Source organism: Gobio gobio (assembly GCF_949357685.1).
Source record: "Gobio gobio genome assembly, chromosome: 7".
Lineage (NCBI taxonomy): Eukaryota > Metazoa > Chordata > Actinopteri > Cypriniformes > Gobionidae > Gobio > Gobio gobio.
The window spans coordinates 51,621,296-51,644,860 of NC_137103.1; the positions used below are offsets into that span (position 1 = coordinate 51,621,296).

Consider the following 23,565-nt stretch of genomic DNA (forward strand, 5'->3'; position numbering starts at 1 on the left):
TCAAATTCACTCAGAGATAAATGTGCGATGTACACAAGAGATTCATTCATCATACTGTGGTTGACTGTTTTTGTTCTATTTCAGCAGCGAAAATAGTTTCAAACAAACACAGCAGAACCACAGCGCATCTGAGATGACTGGAGTAACGCTGGCGAATTTAGGGACCGTCTCTAAAGTTACATACAACATTGGTAACGTTATACACGTTTCTGACTTCAATAGCATTTGAAGAGAATGACAGTCATAAAACTGACTGTAAAGTGTTCATCTAGGTGTCAGGTATGATGCACACATTTTGATATTTAAAATAATCTGTCAAATCATATGGAAATATGGATATGCATTATTTCACTAGGATACTGTTTGGGCTCTTACACAAAATATGCTAGATTTAAATGCATCATAGCTGAACACTGATGAGAATATTGCTTGAGAATATATTTACAGAGATAACATTAGAGATTATATTTACAACAAATTATTATTATTTATGCATTATGCGTTGCTATTGACGACGGCCATTAAGGAAGGAAATCCCACAGAATCTAGTTTAAAAAAGTGCATAGAGCTGCTTTAGTTATTTGTTGTTTGTTGAATTTCAAATATAAAACTTGTTGAAATGTTTTAAGTGTGTGCATCTGTTCTTTTTGAACACTTTCATCTCGTTTGAACAAAACCGTGATAATATTGATAACCGTGATAATTTGGGTCACTATAATCGTGATGTTAAATTTCCATACCGTTTCATCCCTACGTTCATTAGATAAGGATTCACTGTTTACACTGTGTAGTAAATATTTGTGGGGTGATAGAGGCAGACATCTAATGAAAAAAAAAAAAGAAATGCATATTTGAGCTTCTAAACAAAGATCTTTTCTAAATGCGACATTCAAACACAAATGTAAACAAATGAATAAACAACTCTCCCACCTCCTGGATGTTTATGTAGGAATCACCGAGTAACAGGAAGGTATGAGGGCTCGGCAGTTTCTCCACCAAATCCCTGAGGAGACACATATACGTTAATATGCAATGCAACAGTAATAAGACCAGCCTGTATGTACATGAGTGTTTGATGATTGTTTGCACAGGTGTGTATAAGCTTGCTGTTGAAAACTGTCAACACATGTGAATAATATTCTAGAGCTGCAGGCCTAATTTAAGACACCTAAATAGACCACTTAAACACATGATTACAGAGCATTACAATAAAGGTTCAGCGTTCAATACAGTTCTCTAAATCAGATATTAAGAAAAAAACTTTCATAAAGAAACTGATGCCTATTTTTAGGACAAGTAAGATATTTTGTACGGTGAGAATTAAACACATGTCCTCCCCAAAATAATTAAAAAATAAATTCAATTAAAATCTTTTAGAAATTTTAGGGGAAAAAATTAGCCTGGACATGATTTAATGATATTCACCTACAGTCAAACCAAAATGTATTCAGACACTTTCAAAATGTTCTCACATTATCAGAGCTTATTCACTATAGTTTAGAAAATGACAATAAAATATGACAAGAACTTGATCTTGACATCCTCTTGATAATGTCAGATAACTTTGATAGAAAAGGTATGTAATGGATCACAATCAACCAATCAGCTGTTAAAGGAACACGCCGACTTTTTGGGACTTTAGCTTATTCACCGTATCCCCCAGAGTTAGATAAGTCCATACATACCATTCTCATCTCAGTGCGTGCCATAACTCTGTCTGACGCACACACCGCTAGCCTAGCTTAGCACAAAGACTGGAGCTAGCCTACTTCTCAATAAGTGACAAAATAACGCCAACATTTTCCTATTTACATGTTGTGATGTGTACAGTTACATTGTGTACTAAGACTGACGGAAAATGAAAAGTTGTGATTTTCTAGACCGATATGACTAGGAACTATACTCTCATTCCTGCGAAATGATCAAGGAATTTTACTGCTGTACCATGGGTGCAGCGGGACAATGATATTACACAGCGCCTAAATAAAATAGGCGAACTTCCGTCAACATAACCAACGTGTAACAGACTTCATTGTGATTTATCTTATAATTAGTTTTTTTTCTGTACATTTTTGACATTTCTGTGTGTTTAAATAGGTTTAAGGTCTGCATTATCTGTCTTAATAAGTAGGGACTTTTATTTTGACGGATGTTGTAGTCTACGGAAAGATAGTGAGAGCTTGCGGTTCATCGGAGTGGTTAGGCAGATTTAAAGTTTTCAGTTTGTTAAGCACCACCCGAAAAAGCATAAGGTGGGTATGTGTTTGTTTACTGTCATTTGTAATGAGTATTTTCACTGTATGTTAAAGGGTTAGTTCACCCAAAAATGAAATTTCTTCCATTAATGACTCACCCCAATGTTGTTCCACACCCGTAAGACCTCCATTCATCCTCGGAACACAGTTTAAGATATTTTAGATTTAGTCAGAGGGCTTTCAGTCCTTTGAATGTAAGTGTATGCACACTTTGCTGTCCACGTCCAGAAAGGTAATGAAAACATCATCAAAGTAGTCCATATGTGACATAATTTGGTTAGTTAGACTCTTTTGAAGCGTCGACAATACATTTTGGTCCAAAAATAACAAAAACTAAGACTTTATTAAGCATTGTCTTCTCTTCCGGGTTTGTTTGAATCCACGTTCACGACGCCACAGTGACGCTGCTGACGTAAGACGCTGTGACGTGTTATCTGGTGCGACAGAGCTTCGTTTGTAGTCTGAGGGAGACGTACGCTGTAAACAAGCTGTTCTACATTGTTTGTATTGCTATATTTTTTTTAAATGGTGCGTAAGTGTGCATGTCCCGGATGCCCTAATCGCCAAAGATAACCAGATAACACGTCACAGCGTCTTACGTCAGCAGCGTCACTGTGGCGTCGTGAACGCGGATTCAAACAAACCCGGAAGAGAAGACAATGCTTAATAAAGTCTTAGTTTTAGTTATTTTTGGACCAAAATGTATTGTCGACGCTTCAAAAGAGTCTAACTAACCAAAGGATGTCACATATGGACTACTTTGATGATGTTTTCATTACCTTTCTGGACGTGGACAGCAAAGTGTGCATACACTTACATTCAAAGGACTGAAAGCCCTCGGACTAAATCTAAAATATCTTAAACTGTGTTCCGAGGATGAACGGAGGTCTTACGGGTGTGGAACAACATTGGGTTGAGTCATTAATGGAAGAAATTTCATTTTTGGGTGAACTAACCCTTTAATGAGAATGCTATGAAGAGTGCGAGTTTGTGTATGAGGTGTTAATGCACACTTCTTTGCTCTATTTGTTCAGCTCTTACACTTTTTGGAGATCAAACGGTTTCAATAAACTCCATGAAACATCAGTAAAGTCTGGCCATCATTCGGACAGGGTCCGCTACACAACGTGACAATCTGCTTGCACAGAGAGCGCTGGGGACTATTATCAGGTGCTGCATAATATCATTGCGCCGCTGCACTCATGGGACGGCTCAAAGTTCCTTGACCATTACGCAGGAATGAGAGTTTAGTTCCTAGCCATATCAGTCTAGAAAATCGCAACTTTTCATTTTCCGTCAGTCTTAGTACACAATGTAACTATACACATCACAACATGTAAATAGGAAAATGTTGGCGTTATTTTGTCACTTATTGAGCAGTAGGCTAGCTGGAGCCATTTACCTCCAGTCTTTGTGCTAAGCTAGGCTAGTGGTGTGTGCGTCAGACAGAGTTATGGTACGCACGGAGATGAGAATGGTATGTATGGACTTATCTAACTCTGGGGGATACGGTGAATAAGCTAAAGTCCCAAAAAGTTGGCGTGTTCCTTTAAATCTAACTACACAATTAGATAATACCAATTTAGGTCAACCAATTGTTCAGCCTGTGGTGTCAAAGGTCGCCTTAGCAATTAAAGAAAAAACACTTCAGCAAAACATGGTCAGGTTAAAATGTCTGATTCATTTTGGTCCAAAATTTGTATCCATTTTACTGGTAGTCACTGTATGAAGAATTGTTGGGTATAATATGTCAGTTTACTTTATTTTGCTCTCCTCACTTACATAAATGAACACTAGTAAAACATTATATCTGGTGTCTGAATATTTTTTGCTTAGAAAAACATTCTGTAAGCTATAATAAATGTTGTGAATATGAGGAATACATTTGACGAATAAACAGGCATTACCTATAGCAGCTCACGTAAAGCCGTTTCTCTTTCCTGTGGTTCAGGTAGATGTCTGCCATTTTCTCTTTGGCCTGTACATAGTACGGCTGCTCTGGCGTGATGTTTCTGAGCATGCTCAGTGCCAGTTCAGTATCTCCTCGCATTAGCGCGAGGTCTGCGTTGGCGATAGTGACTCGTAGCTCCTCTGGAGTGCCCGTGAACTCATTTATGGCATCTTGCATCACTTTAGCTGCCTCGTGCTGGAAGTCAAAACAGCTTTTAATCCCCAAAACAAGGTACTAGCATAATGATATACATGTTTACTGACAATATCCATGATACTTAAAGGATAACTCCGGTGAAAAATTAACCTAGGGGTAATTAACACATGGTTACAGAGTAGATCGTTCTCTGGGATGCGTTTTCATGAAAATCGAATGTAAAGAGTTTTATCTCTAAAAACAGATTAGCTTATAACCCTAGTATATAATTAAATCGCTAGTTAATACCACTAACAAGGCTCAAAATAGCCTCACACTAACACGGTAGCATAATGAGGGTCCCTAGATGCAAACCGAAGCATTGAGAACTTTGTAAGTGTACAAACAGTTTAATAAGGAGATACTTTATAAAGACAGTACATTACGCGTATACAGACAGGAGCCATCTTGGAAAACAGTCTCGACGAGTCGAGCCACGAACGCTGTGCTAAGCGATGAACTGTGACTTGGAATCTCATATGGTCCGTTGTTTCCGGAAGAAAGCACTGAACGCAACAGAGAAAATAAATAAATAAAAATATATATTTTTTAAGAACTGAACGCAACAGAGACTAGTGCTTCCAAAGGATACAAACTAAAGAGATGGCGGATTATTCAACCGTGGCTCAACTTGTCGAGACTGTTTTCCAAGATGGCTCCTGTCTGTATAAGCGTAATGTACTGTCTTTATAAAGTATCTTCTTATTAAACTGTTTGTACACTTACAAAGTTCTCAATGCTTCGGTTTGCATGTAGGGACCCTCGTTATGCTACCGTGTTAGTGTGAGGCTATTTTGAGCCTTGTTAGTGGTATTAACTAGCGATTTAATTTTACTCTTTATATGCCCCGTATACTAGCGTTATAAGCTAATCTGTTTTTAGAGATAAAACCCTTTACATTCGATTTTCATGAAAACGCATCCCAGAGAACGATCTACTCAGTAACCATGTGTTAATTACCCCTAGGTTCATTTTTCACCGGAGTTGTCCTTTAAAGACAACAGATCACTGCAAAACTAATAAACCATGCATAATTCAGAGCAGATGTACTAAGGACACTATTTTCTGTAAACAGTTGTAAAGTTGTCCACTAACCTGTTCTCCATTGAGCCACAGAGCCTCAGCTAGTTCCAGGAACACAGATACGCAGTCGGCCGAGCCAAGCTCAACTCTCTTACTCAGTCTTTTGGCTGAAGAGCCGGTTCTCTTCACAGCGCACAGACTCATGGCCATCTGCAGCGTCTGAATGGCCTCCTGAAGCTGCCCCATCTTCCTCTGAGCCTGAGCCTTTATCAGGTGATACAGAGGATGCTCGCGGATCTGAGCACAAATAAACCAGGCATTCAGTCCCATCAAATCGAATAATACATTTAAACAGGTTTGACTGCACTAAGAGAGTCCAACATGGCTGGCAGTGGTGATGTGTCACCTCAAAGTTGTGGCTGAGGCAGAGTTCCAGAGATTGGGAGGAGAGCTTGAAGTTGCCCTGCATGAGATGGATCTGAGCCATGAGGAGATGGGCATCAGCATGAGCCGGGTTCTGATCCAAACAATGCTGCAGGCTGCTGTGGGCCGCCTCTGTATCTCCTGCAGGAGGACAACTCAACTTAGCTGGGTGATGACATTACTGTTTTCTGCACTCATTTCTCATAATTGTTATTGAACCAAAAATGAATCAACACTAAACTGATTTCAACTGTCTAATGACTGTGTACTATTCTCTTTTTAGAGCTGCTTAACGGCAGAATTGAATTATGTTTGCATCATTACATTTTAGGACCATTTTTGCATTGTAACATTATTATTTGCATGGCAAAATTATAATTTTTTTTACATTTTACATTTTTTTACTTCCCAAAATTACTGTAACAATTATTATTCTATTTAAATTAACAAGACAAGTTATGTATAAAACACTTTGCACTTTGTTTACATGATTTTTCTCTTGCATTACAGTAATGAGAATATGATTTTCTTCTTTTATTTATGATAATTAAAATACTTAAAATACTAAAATTAAAATACTTTTGGAGGAAATTATTTGCTAATTTGTCATGAAATAATGCCACAATGATATTAAAGGTGCACTATGTAACTTTTCCGTCCGCTAGAGGTCGCCTATTCAAAACAAAGGCGTAGTTTGATGACGCCACGTTTGAGCGCAGAATCCTGGGACATGTGGTCTTCACCTCACAGCCGGTGGGAAAGAATCGGGATAGGACTCGGCAGAAATCATGTTGATGGATGTGCTTATTAACGTTACTGTAGTATGAAGCAGAGCAGGACCGAGTGTTGTGGAGCTGAGGCTGCTGAAGCGATTGTTAATAAGATGAACACAACACACGCCTCGCGAGCAGCGGGACTTTTATCATGACACAGTCGCCGGTGCCACTTCCGCTTTTCCGGTCATGAGTATGAGGTAACGCAGCTCTGTTTATCATATTAGATACATCTGAGTGTGTTGAAAATTATGTTATGACGTTACTCTGTGCGTTCTCTCGGCGGCTGCTATGACACTTGTTCACACTGCAGTGAGAGTAAAACATTTCTGCAGAATAAAACCGGAAACCGAGGGGAAGGCAGATATGACGCCATCGACAGACGACTCCCTCACACGTCCCGGTTCCTTGGTTAAAATAGCCATTTTCTCACGATTTACAAATAGTTGGAAACATTTGGGATATTGTAAGTACTGAACTGAACAAAATAGATAACACTGGCCTAGTGGTTTTCGGATATTTTACTGCAAAAATGTTACATAGTGCACCTTTAAAAAAAAAAAAAAAACTTGAACCTTTAAAAATAAAAAAAACTTGAACCTAATTTATTTTAGCTAGCTAGCTAAAAAAAAATTTTTCATTTACTTTAAAAAAACCTAAAATTAAAACTAATAAAAACTATATACACATTTTTTTAACTACAAACAATAACAAAATTACTAAAACAAACTAAAAATTAAATGAAAACAGAATATACAAAAATAAAACCAATAAAATAAACAATAATATATATTTATATATAAAAACAACAGTATCTCAATGATAATAAAATAACTGCATGGAAGTGAAAAGCTTGAGAGATACACCCAATTAGACCAATCCAACAAATGTCATTTGTTTGATTTTAGCTGGTAAAATAAAAGAAACCAATAAAATCTGACTTATCAGAAAGTCTCAAGTCTTTTTCTCCATTCTGTCACCTGATGGAGTTTGGGTTCCTTGCCTTTGGCTTGCTTAGTTGGGGACACTAAATATTCAACTATATTACTGATCTGCCCACATTGTCACTTATGATAATTGAACTGAGCTGGATGACATCCCTGTGTTCTCCAGAGCGGCTGTACAGCCGAATCAAATTCTGTTGCATTATTTTCCTGTTTAACACTGTGAAGCTGCTTTGAAACAATTAGCATTGTAAAAAGCGCTATATAAATAAAGGTCAATTGACTTAACATGCACACACCTGACTGAAATCGGACTTTGGCCATTAGAAATCCGGCCTGCAGCAGACCAGGGACTACTTTCACCACTGTGTCCAGCACAGTCGCGCAGTGCAGCAGTTGAGGTGAAGGAGGCTGACCTGGAGCTGGAGGCTGCAGCGAGAACAACATCAATCAATAAACTACAAGAGGAAAGTGCATCACGACAGACTACGAATGAAGAATGTTGCTAGGGTATTCGGTTGCTAGGGTATTCATGTTGGGGGTGCTATTTCCTTGCTAGGCAGTTACTAGAGTGTGTTCTGATTGGTTGACAAGCAATTACTAGAATTCCCAGCGTGTTTGGTATTGCTTTGTAAGGTACTTGCTAAGCAGCTACAAGAGTGGATCTGATTGCATGGGAGGGAAGACCTTGGCTGGAGACAGAGCCAGGTATTCCTTGGCGACCTCAAGCAGGAAGTCTGGGTTGAGCTTCTCAAAGTACTCGACGCTGAGAGGCAGACCCTGCAGGGCGGAAAAATGCGTGTCCACTGTGTCGTTTAACAGGTTGATCGCCTCGTCAGGGGGGCGATGCTTTTTCACAGCCAACAGCGCTCGCAGATACAACAGCTCCTAACACACACAAAAAAAACACACACCTTAAAGGGAAAGTTCACCCAAAAATACCAATTCTGTCATCATTTTCTCACCCTAAAGTTGTTCCAAGCCTGTGTGAGTTTCTTTTTTCAGTTGAACACAAAAAGATATTTTGAAGAACGTTGGCAACCAAACTGTTTCCGGTCCCCATTGCCTTCCATAGTTTTTACTTTTCATACTATGGAAGTCAATGGGAACCAGCAACTGTCTGGTTACCAACTGTGACAAGCAAAGTGGGCGAGAGCCGTGAGAGAACGGTGCGAGGCCGGTGGCGTGATTGCAAATGAGAATCTCTCACGGAGGAGCTTGGATGCATAAAAGGAGGAGTGACGACAGAGAAGGAGAGAGAGGACCAGGCCTGGATCCTACGTTGTGTTTTGTTTATGTTTTATTATGTGTGTGCGCAGCAGCCATCTGTGCGGGGCTGCCTGCGTTACTTTCATTTTGTGTTTATTAATTAAAGTCCTTGAATGTCCACCGGTTCCTGCCTCCTTCTTCCCATAACAAAGAACTGTGTTACATGCTGATCTCTCGCAGTCCCTCTGCCTCGACTGCTTGCCACATCAACATTCTTCAAAATATCTTCTTTTGTGTTCAACAGAACAAAGAAAATCATACAGCTTTACTAACATGAGGGTGTCTCTATCAGCACATCCCTTTAAAAGATGCCCTCCATGTCATGTGATAATTAATCTGCTCACTAATGTCTTGTACGGTTTAATTCCTCAGGTAAAGCTCAAAATAAAAGAGTTTTGTTTGTACTAAATACCGTTCCTCTAAAAAAAACAACATGGCAGCTGCTTTTCGCTAAGCAGATGTGCGCTTGTGCAAATGTGTGCTAAACTGCCCGACAAGGGCCTCAGTTTGTGTAAACAGGTCCTGTTAGGCACTTTGGATGACTCAACGGTTAAACACAGCATAAGTGGATTAATAAACCAGGTCTCTGTTGAATATGAATCAAAAGATAAACAGTCTACAAAAACACTTTGCTTTATCTCTTACTTCATTCTGTGAAAGAATTCCGGAAAGAGTATGTGCAACATTGTTCGAGAGCTCATATGGATTTTTAAAGTAAGATAGCAAGTCTCTCTCACCCCTGATTTGCCAATGGACTGCTGGATCTCTGCGAGGAACTCCAGCTGCTGTTCTGCATCCTCTATGTGTCCCTCCATGAGCTGACACCTGATGATACCTGCACAAACAACAAATGCTCTTTTCTGCTGTTTTAATGCTCTTTCTAAATAAAATACAAGTCAGGCATCCCAGACAGTTATTTTACTATTATTAGTATATTTTATTCGCTTTTATTTTTATGTTTTCATAAAGATGTCATAAAAATGTTAATGTAATTGTAATACTTTAAGCTACATTAAATCAGTCATCTGCTCTTCATATTTATTTTATTTCAGATTTATTTGAATTACCTTAAACTATTTGTAATAGTTTACAGGGTTCCTACACATTTTCCATTTCAAAATTCTGTACTTTTTTAGACTCAAATTTCCAAACCTCTCTGTAGATTTTTTCAAGAACATATTTAAAATAAACGGTTCATAGCATTTTTTCAGCATTACATTTGGTATATAGTACAGTCATCTAAAAATATTTATTTTTCAGTAGTTTTCTCGAAAGTGATACCGTGCTTACATGATGAAAAAAAAACGAAAACGCTTTATAACCTGCATAATTGTGTAATCGTGGTTTGATGTTGCATGATCATCAGACAGCAAAGTACAGTCTGATTGAGATGATCATGTGCTCCTTCATCTGTTGCTGGTTTGAGTGGTTCACACACACACACACACACACACACACACACACACACACACACACACACACACACACACACACACACACACACACACACACACACACACACACACACACACACACACACACACACACACACACACACACACACACACACACACACACACACACACACACACACACACACACACACACACACACACACACACACACACACACACACACACACACAGGGGGGGTTTTGTGAAATGTGGGGACATTCCATAGGCGTAATGGTTTTTATACCGTACAAAACTTATTTTCTATCCCCCTACCCTGCCCCTAAATCTACCCATCACAGGAAACAGCACAGTTTACTTTCTGTGAAAAAAAAACTCATTCTGTGTGATTTATAAGCCTTTTGAAAAGTGAGGACACAGGTAACGTCCTCATATTTCACCCTCTCCTTGTAATACCCATGTCACTATACACATTTGTGTCCTGATATTTCACAAAAACATGCTATTTAGATGCCATTAGATGCTATTTATACTTTATTTTGACAGATCCATAATATTTGCACCTCAGTATTTTTGTACATTAACAGGGTGCAATAATAACACAGAGTGTAAATCATTATATTTATTAAAATTATTAAATGGATGCCACTTAATGGGATAATAAAAGCCCTCCCTACACCTACCCCTAACCCTACCCAATAAATGTTTTTATTATTATTAAACATTTCGTTAGGCACTTTATTTCCACTTAAAGAACATTTTCTTAACTTTTATTGAAAGTAAATGCCTTTCTGATGTGATGTGTGATGGGAAAAGGGAGAAGAGAGAGTTCGGCAAAAGGTGGTTTCAAGATCCTTAAAACTTTTGCTTTACTGTTTTTTTAATATCTTGTTTGGCCCAACCAGGCATTGTTAGGCAGAGCTAGTGGGAATAGCACTTGCCAACACGGCATGCTATTTGCACTAGGTGACTAGCGTCAATAGTCTAGAAACACAAATATTTGTCCATACTCTGTTTCCTTTTTTCCATAATTATCCATACCTGGAAATGACTCAAATCAAATTCCATATTTTTCTAAACTGCATAGGAAGGAACCCTGTGTTTAGAAGTTTTAGTTAACACTGATCTTAGAAGATTTGAATCGCTCACATCAGTTACATGCATGTGCAAAGAATGTTCTGAGGCACAATGCGAATGCAGGAAGTGGAGTGGCATTTTTTTTATAAAATGACGTCAACAGCAACGATAAAAGACACCAACTACAATATTCCAACTACTCAACACTTAGAATCTAAATAAAAATTTACTCCATAGTTCATTAGTGTAAGCTGTATGCAATTGCCACTTTGTAAATTAATATAAAATATGCAGTGCATTTATGACAACTCTGAACGTGACTCATGCAATCAGAACTTATATATTTATATTATATATTTAAACTGCTCTCACCTATCAAAGCAGAGACGCTGCTCTCATCGAGAGTCATTGCTGTCTTGTACCATTTCATGGCCTCTTTCACCCTGCCCAGCAGAACCAGTTGGTAGCCCATCTCTGTGGCCAGCTCAGAGTCGCCCGAGGCCTGTGTAAACGCCCGCTCCACCATCCTGTGAGTGTGCTGAAGGATCTTCTCAGCTCTTCCACACTGCAGAGTGATCAAATAATCACATCACATCTACCTGCAGCATCGCTTCTTTTGTGGTACAGGAACTTTTCACAAAAAGGGGTATTTTCCCACCGAATGAGGCTTATTTATAGTACTTACTATGTACTACTACTGTGCACTGATTTTGACTTGTGAACATGCCAGAAGGTCATTGCATTGTGATTCGTTTCATGTCTTGCATGTCTTTCCTCCTTAGATGTCATACATAGAGTGAATCACATTTATATCAAGTGTATCTATAACAGCATGTGGCAAAAGCCAGCTGGAGTGTGATTCAAAGGATTCAAACCTTCATGTGCAAATGAATCTTAAGTGGTGATGACATTAATCTGTTTGTGCAGTTGGAGAATCTGAGCCTTACCACTCGAGTGAACGCTAAAGACATCCTGTAGAAGAGCTCCGGATTGTTCGGTTCTTGAATGTCCAGATTACTGATCAGATTTGATAGTTGGTTCACAGACTGTAAAAAGAAAATGAATGAGGATCATTCAAAACATTTTTGAATCTTACTAATCCACAAAGGCTACATTTATTTGATCAAAAATACAGTAAAATCAGTACTACTGTAAAATATTGATAACATATATTAACATTGATAACAAATATTGATAGTGTCCGTGACATCACCCATAAGCGCCACTTCTGGATAACTGACAATGGGCAAAAAGGCGTGGGTGGAGCGGAGGTGACATGACGACTAACAGACAGCAGACAAACGGCAATCCACCTGTCACTCAAAGTGGCCACGCCCTTAATTATGCAGAATTTTAAGGCTTTATATACTGTAAACAAATTAGTTATAAAAAAATTCACCCCCCTCACAGTTGTCATGAAGGGCAAAATTAGCCGTATAGACCAAAACCACAATTTGTCCTAGTATGTAAACATGTTTTTTTCTGCTGTAAAGTTGGGCATTTTAACATGGGGCTCAATGAGATTCTGCTCCCTTCTGGAGCCTGTCTCTAGCGGCCAGTCGATGAATTGCAGTTTAAGTCACTTCTGTATTGGCTTCAAGAGAAACTGGGGGAGGTTGCCGCTTGGATGCAAAGCCGAATTTTCAGCATCATTACTCCAGTCTTCAGTGTCACATGATCCTTCAGAAATCATTCTAATATGATGATTCGTGCTGCTATATATTTAGTAAAAATCATGATACATTTTGTTTTCAGGGTTTTTTGATGAATAGAAAGTTCCAAAGAACATTATTTATTTTAAATAGAGAACTTTTGTAAAATTTTATTTTTAATTATAAAATATATTTCTAAATTTTTATTTTTTTTATAAAATATATTATTATAAAATAGTATTAAAATATATTATTACTTATAAAGTTATTTTTATTCTGTTTTTACAGTCACTTTTTATTTAATGCCTTCTTGTCAGAAGGCATTAAATCAATCATACTGCACTTACAGTATTTACTAATGCATAATCAAATTCACAAAATATGATTCGCAAATGAAATGATTCATAAATACGCAAATGTACTTTTTTAACATTTACAAATTAAATGTTGAATCTGTCCGCATTTGCAAATTGTCACACTTCTGTGATCCCCTTATATTCGATCATACCTCAGTCTTAGCTTTCATCTTTTTCTGACATTTTTTTCCACTGCATTCAAGCAGCCACTGCTTACAAAAACCTGCATTAAACACTTCACTTGAAGAAAGTTGCAGACCTTTCTCTCTCCTCCCATTCAGAGCAAAAACACTTGAAGTTGTTTTCAACCACATATCATCTTTCCTTTCACAGAACAAACAGCTGGTTCTCAGGTTATGAAAGCGGCCACTCAACCGAGGCTGCCTTGCTGTCGGTTATGGAAGCTCTACGGATCGATTTATTCAAAATCATCAGTTCTCATTCTGCTAGATCTGCAGCTTTCAACACTGTTAATTATCATCAGGCACTGGAACTCCACTTCGCTGGTTTAAATCTTACCTCACTGGTAGGTCGTTAAAAAAAGTTGCTTGGGGAGGCATCCAAAACACATCATCTGATCAGCGGGGTTCCTCAGGTATCAGTTCTTGGACCTCTCCTCTTCTCCATATATACACTACATCACTTGGACCCATTATACAGGCACATGGTTTCTCCTATCATTGCTATGCTGATGACACACAGCTCTACTTTTCATTTCAACCAGACAATACCATGGTAGGCTGCCTGGCGGACATCTCAGCATGGATGAAAGAACATCACCTACAACTCAACCAAGTGAAGTTTCCCGTCTTTCCAGCCACCCAGTCAGTAGGGGAGAGTGGGCTAAGATGAGCCATTTGTACATATGTGTATAAAAATAAGATAAAATAAGGCAGAAGTACAATGACAGTATCTAAAGTAATTTCAGGATATTTGCTATCATTTTAAATGATCAGAAAACATCTATGACAAAGGGTTCTAAAAATATGGCTTCTTAGAAAAAAAGTGTTCATGTGGCTCAATTTACCCCAGGTTAGGGGTAAGTTGATCCAAGTCAGCAGGTAAGTTGCATCATCTGAGTGTAAACAGATCATCTAATTGAAACTGAATCAAACACAGGTGCAATTGTAAAGAGAATTTACCTCTTTTAAAAACATCTTCAATAAAGAAATTTCCTTTTACAAATAGTCATATTTCTTTTCTTAAAGCTAATTTAAACAATATAAAACCAACCAAATTATAAAATGTCAATATCTTTATCTTTAATTGTTTGCATTTCTGAAACAATATGCTGAACACCAAAGTTGTAACCTTCCCAAAAACAGCCTAAACAGAGTTTATTGAGTAAAATTAAATAAAACTAAATTAGAATGAATGAATAAATGTCATTGAAACGAATAAACATTTTAGTCAAAAGGTTCTTGGTATGGTAGTTTTTCTACAATGTTGAACATGTTAGGTCATTAGGGACTACATGTGGAAAGATATATATGATTAAGCATCTTATGGGTCTTGTTTCTTGGGTGTAATTATTGTTCCTATCAAATAAACTCAAACTAAAAAAGTTTTAAGAAAATTATAAACTAAACCAGTTGTGTAACATTACACTGAAATTATACTTCAGCGATGATTTAATTAACTTAACTACAGTGCCTTATGGTAGGGTAAGTGGTTCAATTTACCCCACAGCATTTGGCTCACTTTGCCCCATTGCTGCCATTTTGGATTAAACTAGCTAGCTTATCAATTCAGGCAAATAATTAGCTCGATTTATACGTTTCTAAATAACCAATATGGATCAAAAATATTTTAGATTAAACAGGATGTGCTGAAGATTAAAATGGAATTAATCTGTTATACTAACATTTTACTTTTTGACAAGACAAAAAAAGTTTTTAAAGTAAATGAGTGCCTTCCACTCCTCGCTTGTGCTTCTCAAGTCTGGAAGAAATGATGGGTGGTTCCGAAATATATGGTCATATGCCAATAAAAGTGTACAGTGGCCAAGATAAAGAGGGTGGGTCAATTTACTCACTGGCTCATCTTACCCCACTATCCCCTACAGCACAACTTCATCATCCAGCTAGGTTCATCAACAATAATCCCATCAAGTTCGGCCAGCTGAACTTCAAGGACCACATTGCTACTACAGCATGATCATGCAGGTTTGCACTGCACAACATCAGAAGAACCAGGCCCATCCTAACAAGAGAATGCAACACAGCTTCTCATCCAGGCCCTCGTAATTTCTAGTCTGGACTATTGCAATGCCCTTCTGGCTGGACATCCAACATGTGCAATCAAACTCCTACAAATGCCAGATTGAAATGTAATAACTAGACGGGAACACAATTCAATGCAATACTCTCCTTTTATTTGGAATCCACTGAATAGGTATTTGGGAATCATACTGGGACTATCTGAACCCATAATAAATGACATTTCCGCATTTAATCTGTGTAAACACACGTATGTTGGTAATGTCATACCTCTGCGACATCTCCTTCCCTGCAGAGAGAGTGCAGGGCCAGCATCCTCAGAGCCTCCAGGTTATTTTTATCTCGTTGGAGAAGCCTAAAAAAGATAAGAATCAGGAAATTTAGACCAAAGTCTGTTTATGTGTAAAACAGATGTTCTGAGACATTGTATAATTTTACTGAACATTTAGATATACATTTTGAATATCTATAATAAACATTACTTTTTTCTGTAATAAACACCAGCAGGGCTTGACATTAACAAATGCGGGTGTATTTCAGCAGTGGCGGGTAACGCAGTCACTCCTACTAGCCACTTTGGCAGGTTGGATTTTGTATATAATATTTACATTTTTCATTTGTAGTCTTTTAAAAAGGTATTTGAAATAATAAACTAAGTGCAATGTAGTGTTGTCAAAAAATAGCTTTTTTGATACATATCGATACTGAAATATCTAAAACGCTTCCAATACCCGTTTTCCACAGAATAGACACACAATACCAGTTGCACTTTCTCTCTCTCTCATCTCTCCGACAGCGAGTGACACACAAACCCGCCTCCCCTCACTCGCTCATTTCATTTGCTCCGGATGAATATTGTTGCGGTTACAGGGCTTGAATTTTGGCGTGAGATTGCGCGTTTTCCACATCATTTTACTCATTCCCACAGATTTGGTGCTCACAACAAAAGTGCCGCCTCTCAGCACTAAATTTTGTTCTTTTTCGCTGCTTATCCGGTTGTTAAGTCTGACGTCCCGCGTCATTTCATACCACAAGAAAAACAACAGACGATGCGAATATACACACACAATGTGGTGTAATACTACAAATATATATATAATCATAACCTTTATCTCCATACCTAAATTCCAGATGGCCAGACAGTGATTCATCTTTTATAAATCGTTAAAATATTAATCTCTGCGACGCTGTGAGCACAGAGACTGTTGTGTAGACTGTAAGTATTTAAAATGTTTAACTTTTTCAAATGTTTGATGTTTAATATGAATAAATAGCGCTCATAAACGGCCGTCGATGGCATTCTCAAGTGAAACGAGTTGAGGCTTGGACCCAGAAACGGCGTTCCTTACGTCATGACTTAAGTGGATTGCACTTAAACAGCCAAAAACTAACAAAATAATGTCAAAATGCCGGTCTTGGTGAGTATTCACATAAACACAGTCAGTTATGTTTTAAGTGAACTGTGACAAGCAGGGCGAGCGAGAGCCGTGAGAGCGACGCGAGGAGTGATGGGAGCATAAAAGGAGGAGCGACAACAGTGAAGGACGAGAGAGGACCAAGCGCCTGTCCCATAATGGTAGTTTAACAAACTCAGGGTTACAGGATAAGTTTCGAGTTGACAAAACCTAACCAATCTATTCAGGCTTTGTTGGTCCCATGATTCTGATCATCAGCTTTCTCTGTCAACTCAGGCTTTGATCCTGAGTTTAGCTGTGACATCAGTAGTGAACAGCCAATCACACGATGTTGATCAGTGAAACTAACATCTACTTCTCGCGAGAGAAGCAGCGAAACTGATTTTTCTCTTCTGCAGAATATTACAAGAGTGAAAATAGGAAGAAGAAAAGAGCTTTCTATGAAAGAGGACAACTTTAAGAAAAATCTTACTTAGTCAGTGCAAGTAAAAGTTATGAAGTTAGTTTAGTTAATATATAGAGAAAATTGAACATTTAAACTCACATGTAGTCATTTTTATAGCTTTATTTATTGATTTTAAAGCTTATTTGTATGACCTTTATATAGGCTATTTATATTCATTTTAACTATGTGCCTATTAATGATTGATTAACTAAAATGATACATGTGTAATTGATTAAGGGTATAATAATTACATAAATGATATCTAAATTATTCAAAATTATTATTATAATAAATAAGCATTGTAAAAAGCCAGACACTTTAGTCTTTAATAGCCATTTGCTATGTAGTGACCTTTAATTTGGAGTAGAAACAGGGGGAGTGACTTCATTGCATCAGAGGTGTGTCACTTTGCTCACAGCTGATTGGTCTAATTTCAGTTTGAGATCTCTTATCCAGAACATAACCTGCCCTGGAGCAGGTTAGCCGTGGAGCATAAGTTACTATGGAGATGAACACTGCTAGAAGCCAAACCACTTTAATGGTACCTAAAACCCAGGATTGGCACAAACTAAGCTTAAACATATCAAAGCAAAGTGACACATATCTGATGCAATAAAGTCACTCCCCCTTTTTCTACTCCAAATTAAAGGTCACTACATAGCAAATGGCTATTAAAGACTTAAACCTCTGGCTTTTAACAATGCTTATTTATAATAATAATTTTGAATTATTTAAAAATAATCTAATTATTATACCCTTAATCAATTACACATGTATAATTTTAGTAAATCAATCATTAATATGCATTTTGTTAATATTAAAATAAATAGCCTATATAAAGGTCATACAAATAAGCTTTAAATTCAATAACTAAATCTATAAAAAAATACATGTGAACATAAATGTTCAATTCTCTCTATATATCAACTAAACTAACTTCATAACTTTTACTTGCATTGACGTATAAGATTTTTCTTAAAGTTGTCCTCGACAGCTCTTTTCTTCTGTGTAAATTTGTTTAAATTCTTAATATTTTTCAATCATGTATATTCTGCAGAAGAGTGAAGTGAATCACACTGCTTCTCTCGTGAGAAGTGAATCTCAGTTTCACTGATCCACAGCATGTGATTGGCTGTTCACTACTGATGTCACAGCTAAACTCCTAAACTCAGGATCAAAGCCTGAGTTGACAGAGAAAGTTGATGATCAGGATCATGGGACCAACAAAGCCTGAATAGATTGGTTTGGTTTTGTCAACTCGAAACTAATCCTGTAACCCTGAGTTTGTTAAACTACCATCATGGTACAGGTCCCAGGCCTGGAGTTTACGTTGTGTTTTGTTTATGTTTTGATGTGTGTGTGCGCTGCAGTCGTCCGTGAGGGGCTGCTGCTTTTACTTTCAGTTTATTTGATTAAAGTCTTTTGAATGTTCAACGGTTCCCGCCTCCTTCTTCCCTGAACAAAGAACTCTGTTACATGAACGTAAACAGTTGAGAAAGAAAACATGTGTAACAGTATAATGGATCCGTGCGTCAGGTCTTAAAGTGACAGAAGCCTAATAAACCCGTGCCAAATTATGAGATAATATTAAATATATCTAAATGGCCCCATGGTATCGATGTCAAAACTTTGGCCAGAGAAAATGGAAAACCACTAGCCACAGTGGCCGGTGAGCAAAAAAGTTCATGTCAAGCCCTGAACACCACATTATTAAACATCTTTACGTGTTTATTTGAGGGAAACTTTTAGTAACACACACAGTATCTGCTCCATTCAGATATCTCTATGATGTGCCTGTCATCTGCTTTTATTGCAGGAGAAATCTATTATAATGTGTGTTCATGCTACAGAACAAAACTTTTGAGTGTCATTTTTGGCGTTAGAATTGTTAAGTGCAATTCATTTCCGTGAATCAGTTCCAACACTCCATTTCAATGAATCATTTCAAAGCAAATCAGTTTGTTTGTGTCACTCAAAACAATGGATGCAGACGTCCTTGAGTGGGATTTTTATGTTTAAATAAAAATATACGTAGGTAAGTATTGTTATATTAATGCATTTAAATGAAAATGACTAAATATTATGATTTCATTTAGTGGAAAACAATGTGGAAAACATGCCTTCATTATTTTACGTCTTGCATGAATCATTTATCTATTTTGGCGTTAGAATTGTTAAGTGCAATTCATTTCCGTGAATCAGTTCAAACTCTCCATTTCAATGAATCATTTCAAAGCAAATCAGTTTGTTTGTGTCACTCAAAACAATGGGTGCAGACGTCCTTGAGTGGGATTTCAATGTTTTAATAAAAATATACGTAGGTAAGTATTGTTATATTAATGCATTTAAATGAAAATGACTAAATATTATTATTTCATTTAGTGGAAAACAATGTGGAAAACATGCCTTCATTATTTTACGTCTTGCATGAATCATTTATCTATTTAGCTATAATGAAATTATGGTCCATCTGAGTGAAAAATATCAGTCTCTAAGCCATTTCAGAGCAAATACATAAAGTAGTTTGAATAACCACAGTCCAGCTCCACCTGAGAGAACTGGTTTTCACACAGACACTTTGAGGTCTCGCCATGGAGTTCGTACAACTCTTAGTGATCAGCCTAAAAGACCTTTTTCATTCTGTTGCTCACTGGCCCTCATCCTACAGGGTAAGAGAAACAATGATCCAGATCTGTGGAACCACATCTAATTTCCATTTACACATGAATGCAGCTCACCTCTGAAAGTCATCGAGAGCTATTATAGTGTATCTATAACATCTATTAACATCTAATAAGACGAAGATCTGAGGTGTCTTACCTCTGAGCGGCATCCACAGTTTGTTCCCAGTCCTGTAGAGTCAACAGCAGCTTCATCTTCTTGACCAGGGCAGGCAGAAAGGATGGGTAACTCACAATCACCTGGTTAATGGTCTCTAAAGCACCAGAATAATTCTGACGAAATTCATAATATTGTACCTGACAGAAAGACACAATTATAACATTACAAAACTGCAAAAAATCTAGCATTCGTTGTATTTTAATTTATGTAAACTAAAAGAATGTATTATTGTCATGCCAAAAATCTTAATGGTTCCAAAACAGGCTTCATTTTTCTTTATGCATAATATAATTTCATATAATTGTATATTTTATTTTGGGGTAAATTGTGACCTAGACATGAGATTCACTCAAAACTTTTTCTGAATGTTAACTTTTAGTGGATTCTATATAGTACAAAAATTACACACATCATCTTTAAGTTGTAAACCTTTTGAAAAATGTAAATCAAAAATATGCACACATCATATAAGTGACCTTTAATTATTAAATGCTCATCAGAAATAGAGTTACCTTCCCCATCAGCGCAAAAATGTCATTTTTCTCCTTTAGGGCCTCGTCAAAGTATTTCCCAGACTTCTTGGCATAAGCATCTTTATTAGATCGCAGATCAATCCAGCCTTTCAGAACAATTCCCTACAAAACAATGATCCCAATATTTAAAAAAAAATAGCAAAATAAGTGAAAAATCTGTTCTTTTAGTATGATTGAGATACTATTTGAGTTTGTTTTATTTTTGGTATTTTCCATTCCATCAAGTTAAATTAAATGAAAATGAAATTCAATACATGAAATTCAATAAATTTTTATTTTATTTTATTTGAATTCAGTTAGCTTAAATTTAAAACAGCAGGCCCTCTGATGTAATTAACTAAAATCATCATGTTGTGCAGGAGTCGGCGAGTATGTTTGGCATCGGGTTAAAAAAAAAGTGCCACTAAATGGCAGCCCAGAACATAGTCAAGGGATAATTAAAAAAATAAATGGATGACAAATGCAACTAGAATTACCTGTGACATACTGTTACAGTGTCTTTTGTATCTTTTGTAACTGTTTACTTATTCATTTTGCACTACCATACCTTAACTGTATTATGCTCATTTGCACTGCCGACTGTTATTTACAGTACCTACTGTTTACATTTGCATTTTGCACCGTACTTCTAACTGTAATATGCAATCACTTTCCACTGCACTTTTACACTTTTTTTTACACTGTCCATAATTTATTGCACTACCTTAATCCACTGCCATATTCCTCATTTTAGCCTAACATATCATTGTATACCTCTATCTGTAAAATTCTGTTTATAGTAATAGCCATCTGTATACTATATTCATAGTACATATCCACCTGTAAATTCTGTTTATAGTAATAGCCATCTGTATATTATATTATATTCATAGTACATATCCACCTGTAAATTCTGTTTATAGTAATAACCATCTGTATATTATTCACTGTACATATTCACCTGTAAATTCTGTTTATAGTAATAACCATCTCTCTATTTATAGATATATTTATATATACTCAGTACATATCCATGTCCTGCACTTATGCAAACGTTGTATATCCTGCACTTGCTGCTATTGCACTTCTGGTTAGACCTAAACTGCATTTCGTTGCCTTGTACTTGTACTTGTGTAATGACAATAAAGTTGAATCTAATCTAATCTAATCTAATCTAATCTAATCTAAACTGGTAGTAAGCTGTTACTCTGTTAAAAAATTGGATCAATTAATAAATCAATAGTGACACGTAACCTAAGTATCTTCATTCACCAACTTGCAGCACAGACCGCTTGCTAAAACACACATATGTGGGAGATGTGGAATGGATAAAAATAACTCAAAATAAAAGAGGACTTGAATAAGCCCATTAGTGGCATGTCTGAGTCATGCTCTTAACGAACTGTTTTATTTCCTCTTTCCATATTGTGAATAATAAATGTGTATTTTAATTTGCTTGTTACACAATGGAGCCTAAATTATTGTATTAATTATTTGACATAGCTTAGTTTTACACTCCTCACATACTAAACTGAATTTTTTTTTAATTGTTTGCGTACTGGAGGTGCGCTATTACGTTGTGTGCAGAGTGATGTTGACATTTAAGCCAGCCGATGAGAGAAAATGGCAATATCAAAGAGTCTAAAGAGGAAAGTCCACAGCGAAAATAGGGCATACAAAGAAGAATGGAAAGACAACTAACATTATGCGTTCATCCTAACTGGTTTTGTGAATGCAAAGCGGTGTGTCTAACCTGCAACGAAGTTGTCGCTGTTTGTAAAGAATATAATATCAGACGGCACCACGAGACGAAGCATGGCACCTTTTTTTTTTTTTGCTGGTTGTCTTGTCAATATTTTTAATAAAAAGGAAGCAGAATTTGGTTTGTTATTGTTCACGTGTTGGTGCTGATGCCCCGCGTTATAAGCAAATGTTTCAATGGTTCACTGTTCGTTTTATCATACCACACATTTCATGACGCCTGTTTTAGAGGCGTGTCTAGCGATCCTTTCAAAAGACTCTTTTGAATGTCTTTCAGAACTTTTCAAATAAAAAAGCTCTCAATTCATCCCAAAATAAAACATTGCTGCAAAAACGTACGCATACTTTTTTTGAAGGCAAAATCACTAAAGACAAATTGATTGCGAGTAACTGTTATAGTCAGTGTTACTTTTTCCAAGAAACTAGTAAAGTAACGCATTACTTTTCAAATTTACAACAAAATATCAGAGTTACTTTTTCACATTAATTTGACTGACAGCTCTCCTGCCCCCATGTTGAGAAAAATAAGTGCAGAGGCGTTGTGTGTAAACATGGTTATTGTAGTTCCAGACTAAATGTGAGCATTTATTCATCTCACTTGTACAATAAAGATTCTGTACTCCTCAAAATGAATAAAATCAGTCAAATGCAAAATCAGAGTACTATGCAATCCTCAATTAGTTACTTTTTAAGGGAGTAACACAATATTGTAATGCATTACTTTTCAAAGTAACTTTCCCCAACACTGGTTATAGTTGTAATCTCTCTAGTTCGCACCGCCCGCTCTAAGTGGTGCTCGAACCTGGGTCTTTCTGCATGGGAGTCGAACGGTCTAACAATGGGGCTAAAGGCTGCAAATATTATTGCTGGCGGGCCAATTTTGAGCCACTGATGCCGACCACTTGTAGTGTTTTATGATCACCATGACTGAACAGGTCAAATTTCATCCAAAATGCATCTTTTATTGCATATCTTGCAAAACACTACTGACCATTATGATACTGGCAACTTGATCAGTCCTTTCCCATCATGAAAAGCTCCC

General features: G+C 37.0%; 1 protein-coding gene across 1 annotated transcript in view; it reads right to left on the bottom strand.

The window, feature by feature from the left end:
• ttc21b (tetratricopeptide repeat domain 21B) overlaps positions 1–23,565 on the bottom strand; it is a 53,555-nt gene that overhangs the window by 24,223 nt on the left and 5,767 nt on the right. The window contains exons 5-16 of the mRNA XM_079821378.1: positions 20,763–20,885; positions 20,230–20,387; positions 15,820–15,904; positions 12,270–12,368; positions 11,695–11,887; positions 9,571–9,668; positions 8,252–8,452; positions 7,864–7,993; positions 5,831–5,988; positions 5,497–5,721; positions 4,163–4,401; positions 931–1,003 (exon numbers count right to left, since the gene is read on the bottom strand). Of these exons, the coding sequence (XP_079677504.1) occupies positions 931–1,003; positions 4,163–4,401; positions 5,497–5,721; positions 5,831–5,988; positions 7,864–7,993; positions 8,252–8,452; positions 9,571–9,668; positions 11,695–11,887; positions 12,270–12,368; positions 15,820–15,904; positions 20,230–20,387; positions 20,763–20,885 (1,782 nt within the window). The remainder of the gene's footprint in view (positions 1–930; positions 1,004–4,162; positions 4,402–5,496; positions 5,722–5,830; positions 5,989–7,863; positions 7,994–8,251; positions 8,453–9,570; positions 9,669–11,694; positions 11,888–12,269; positions 12,369–15,819; positions 15,905–20,229; positions 20,388–20,762; positions 20,886–23,565) is intronic.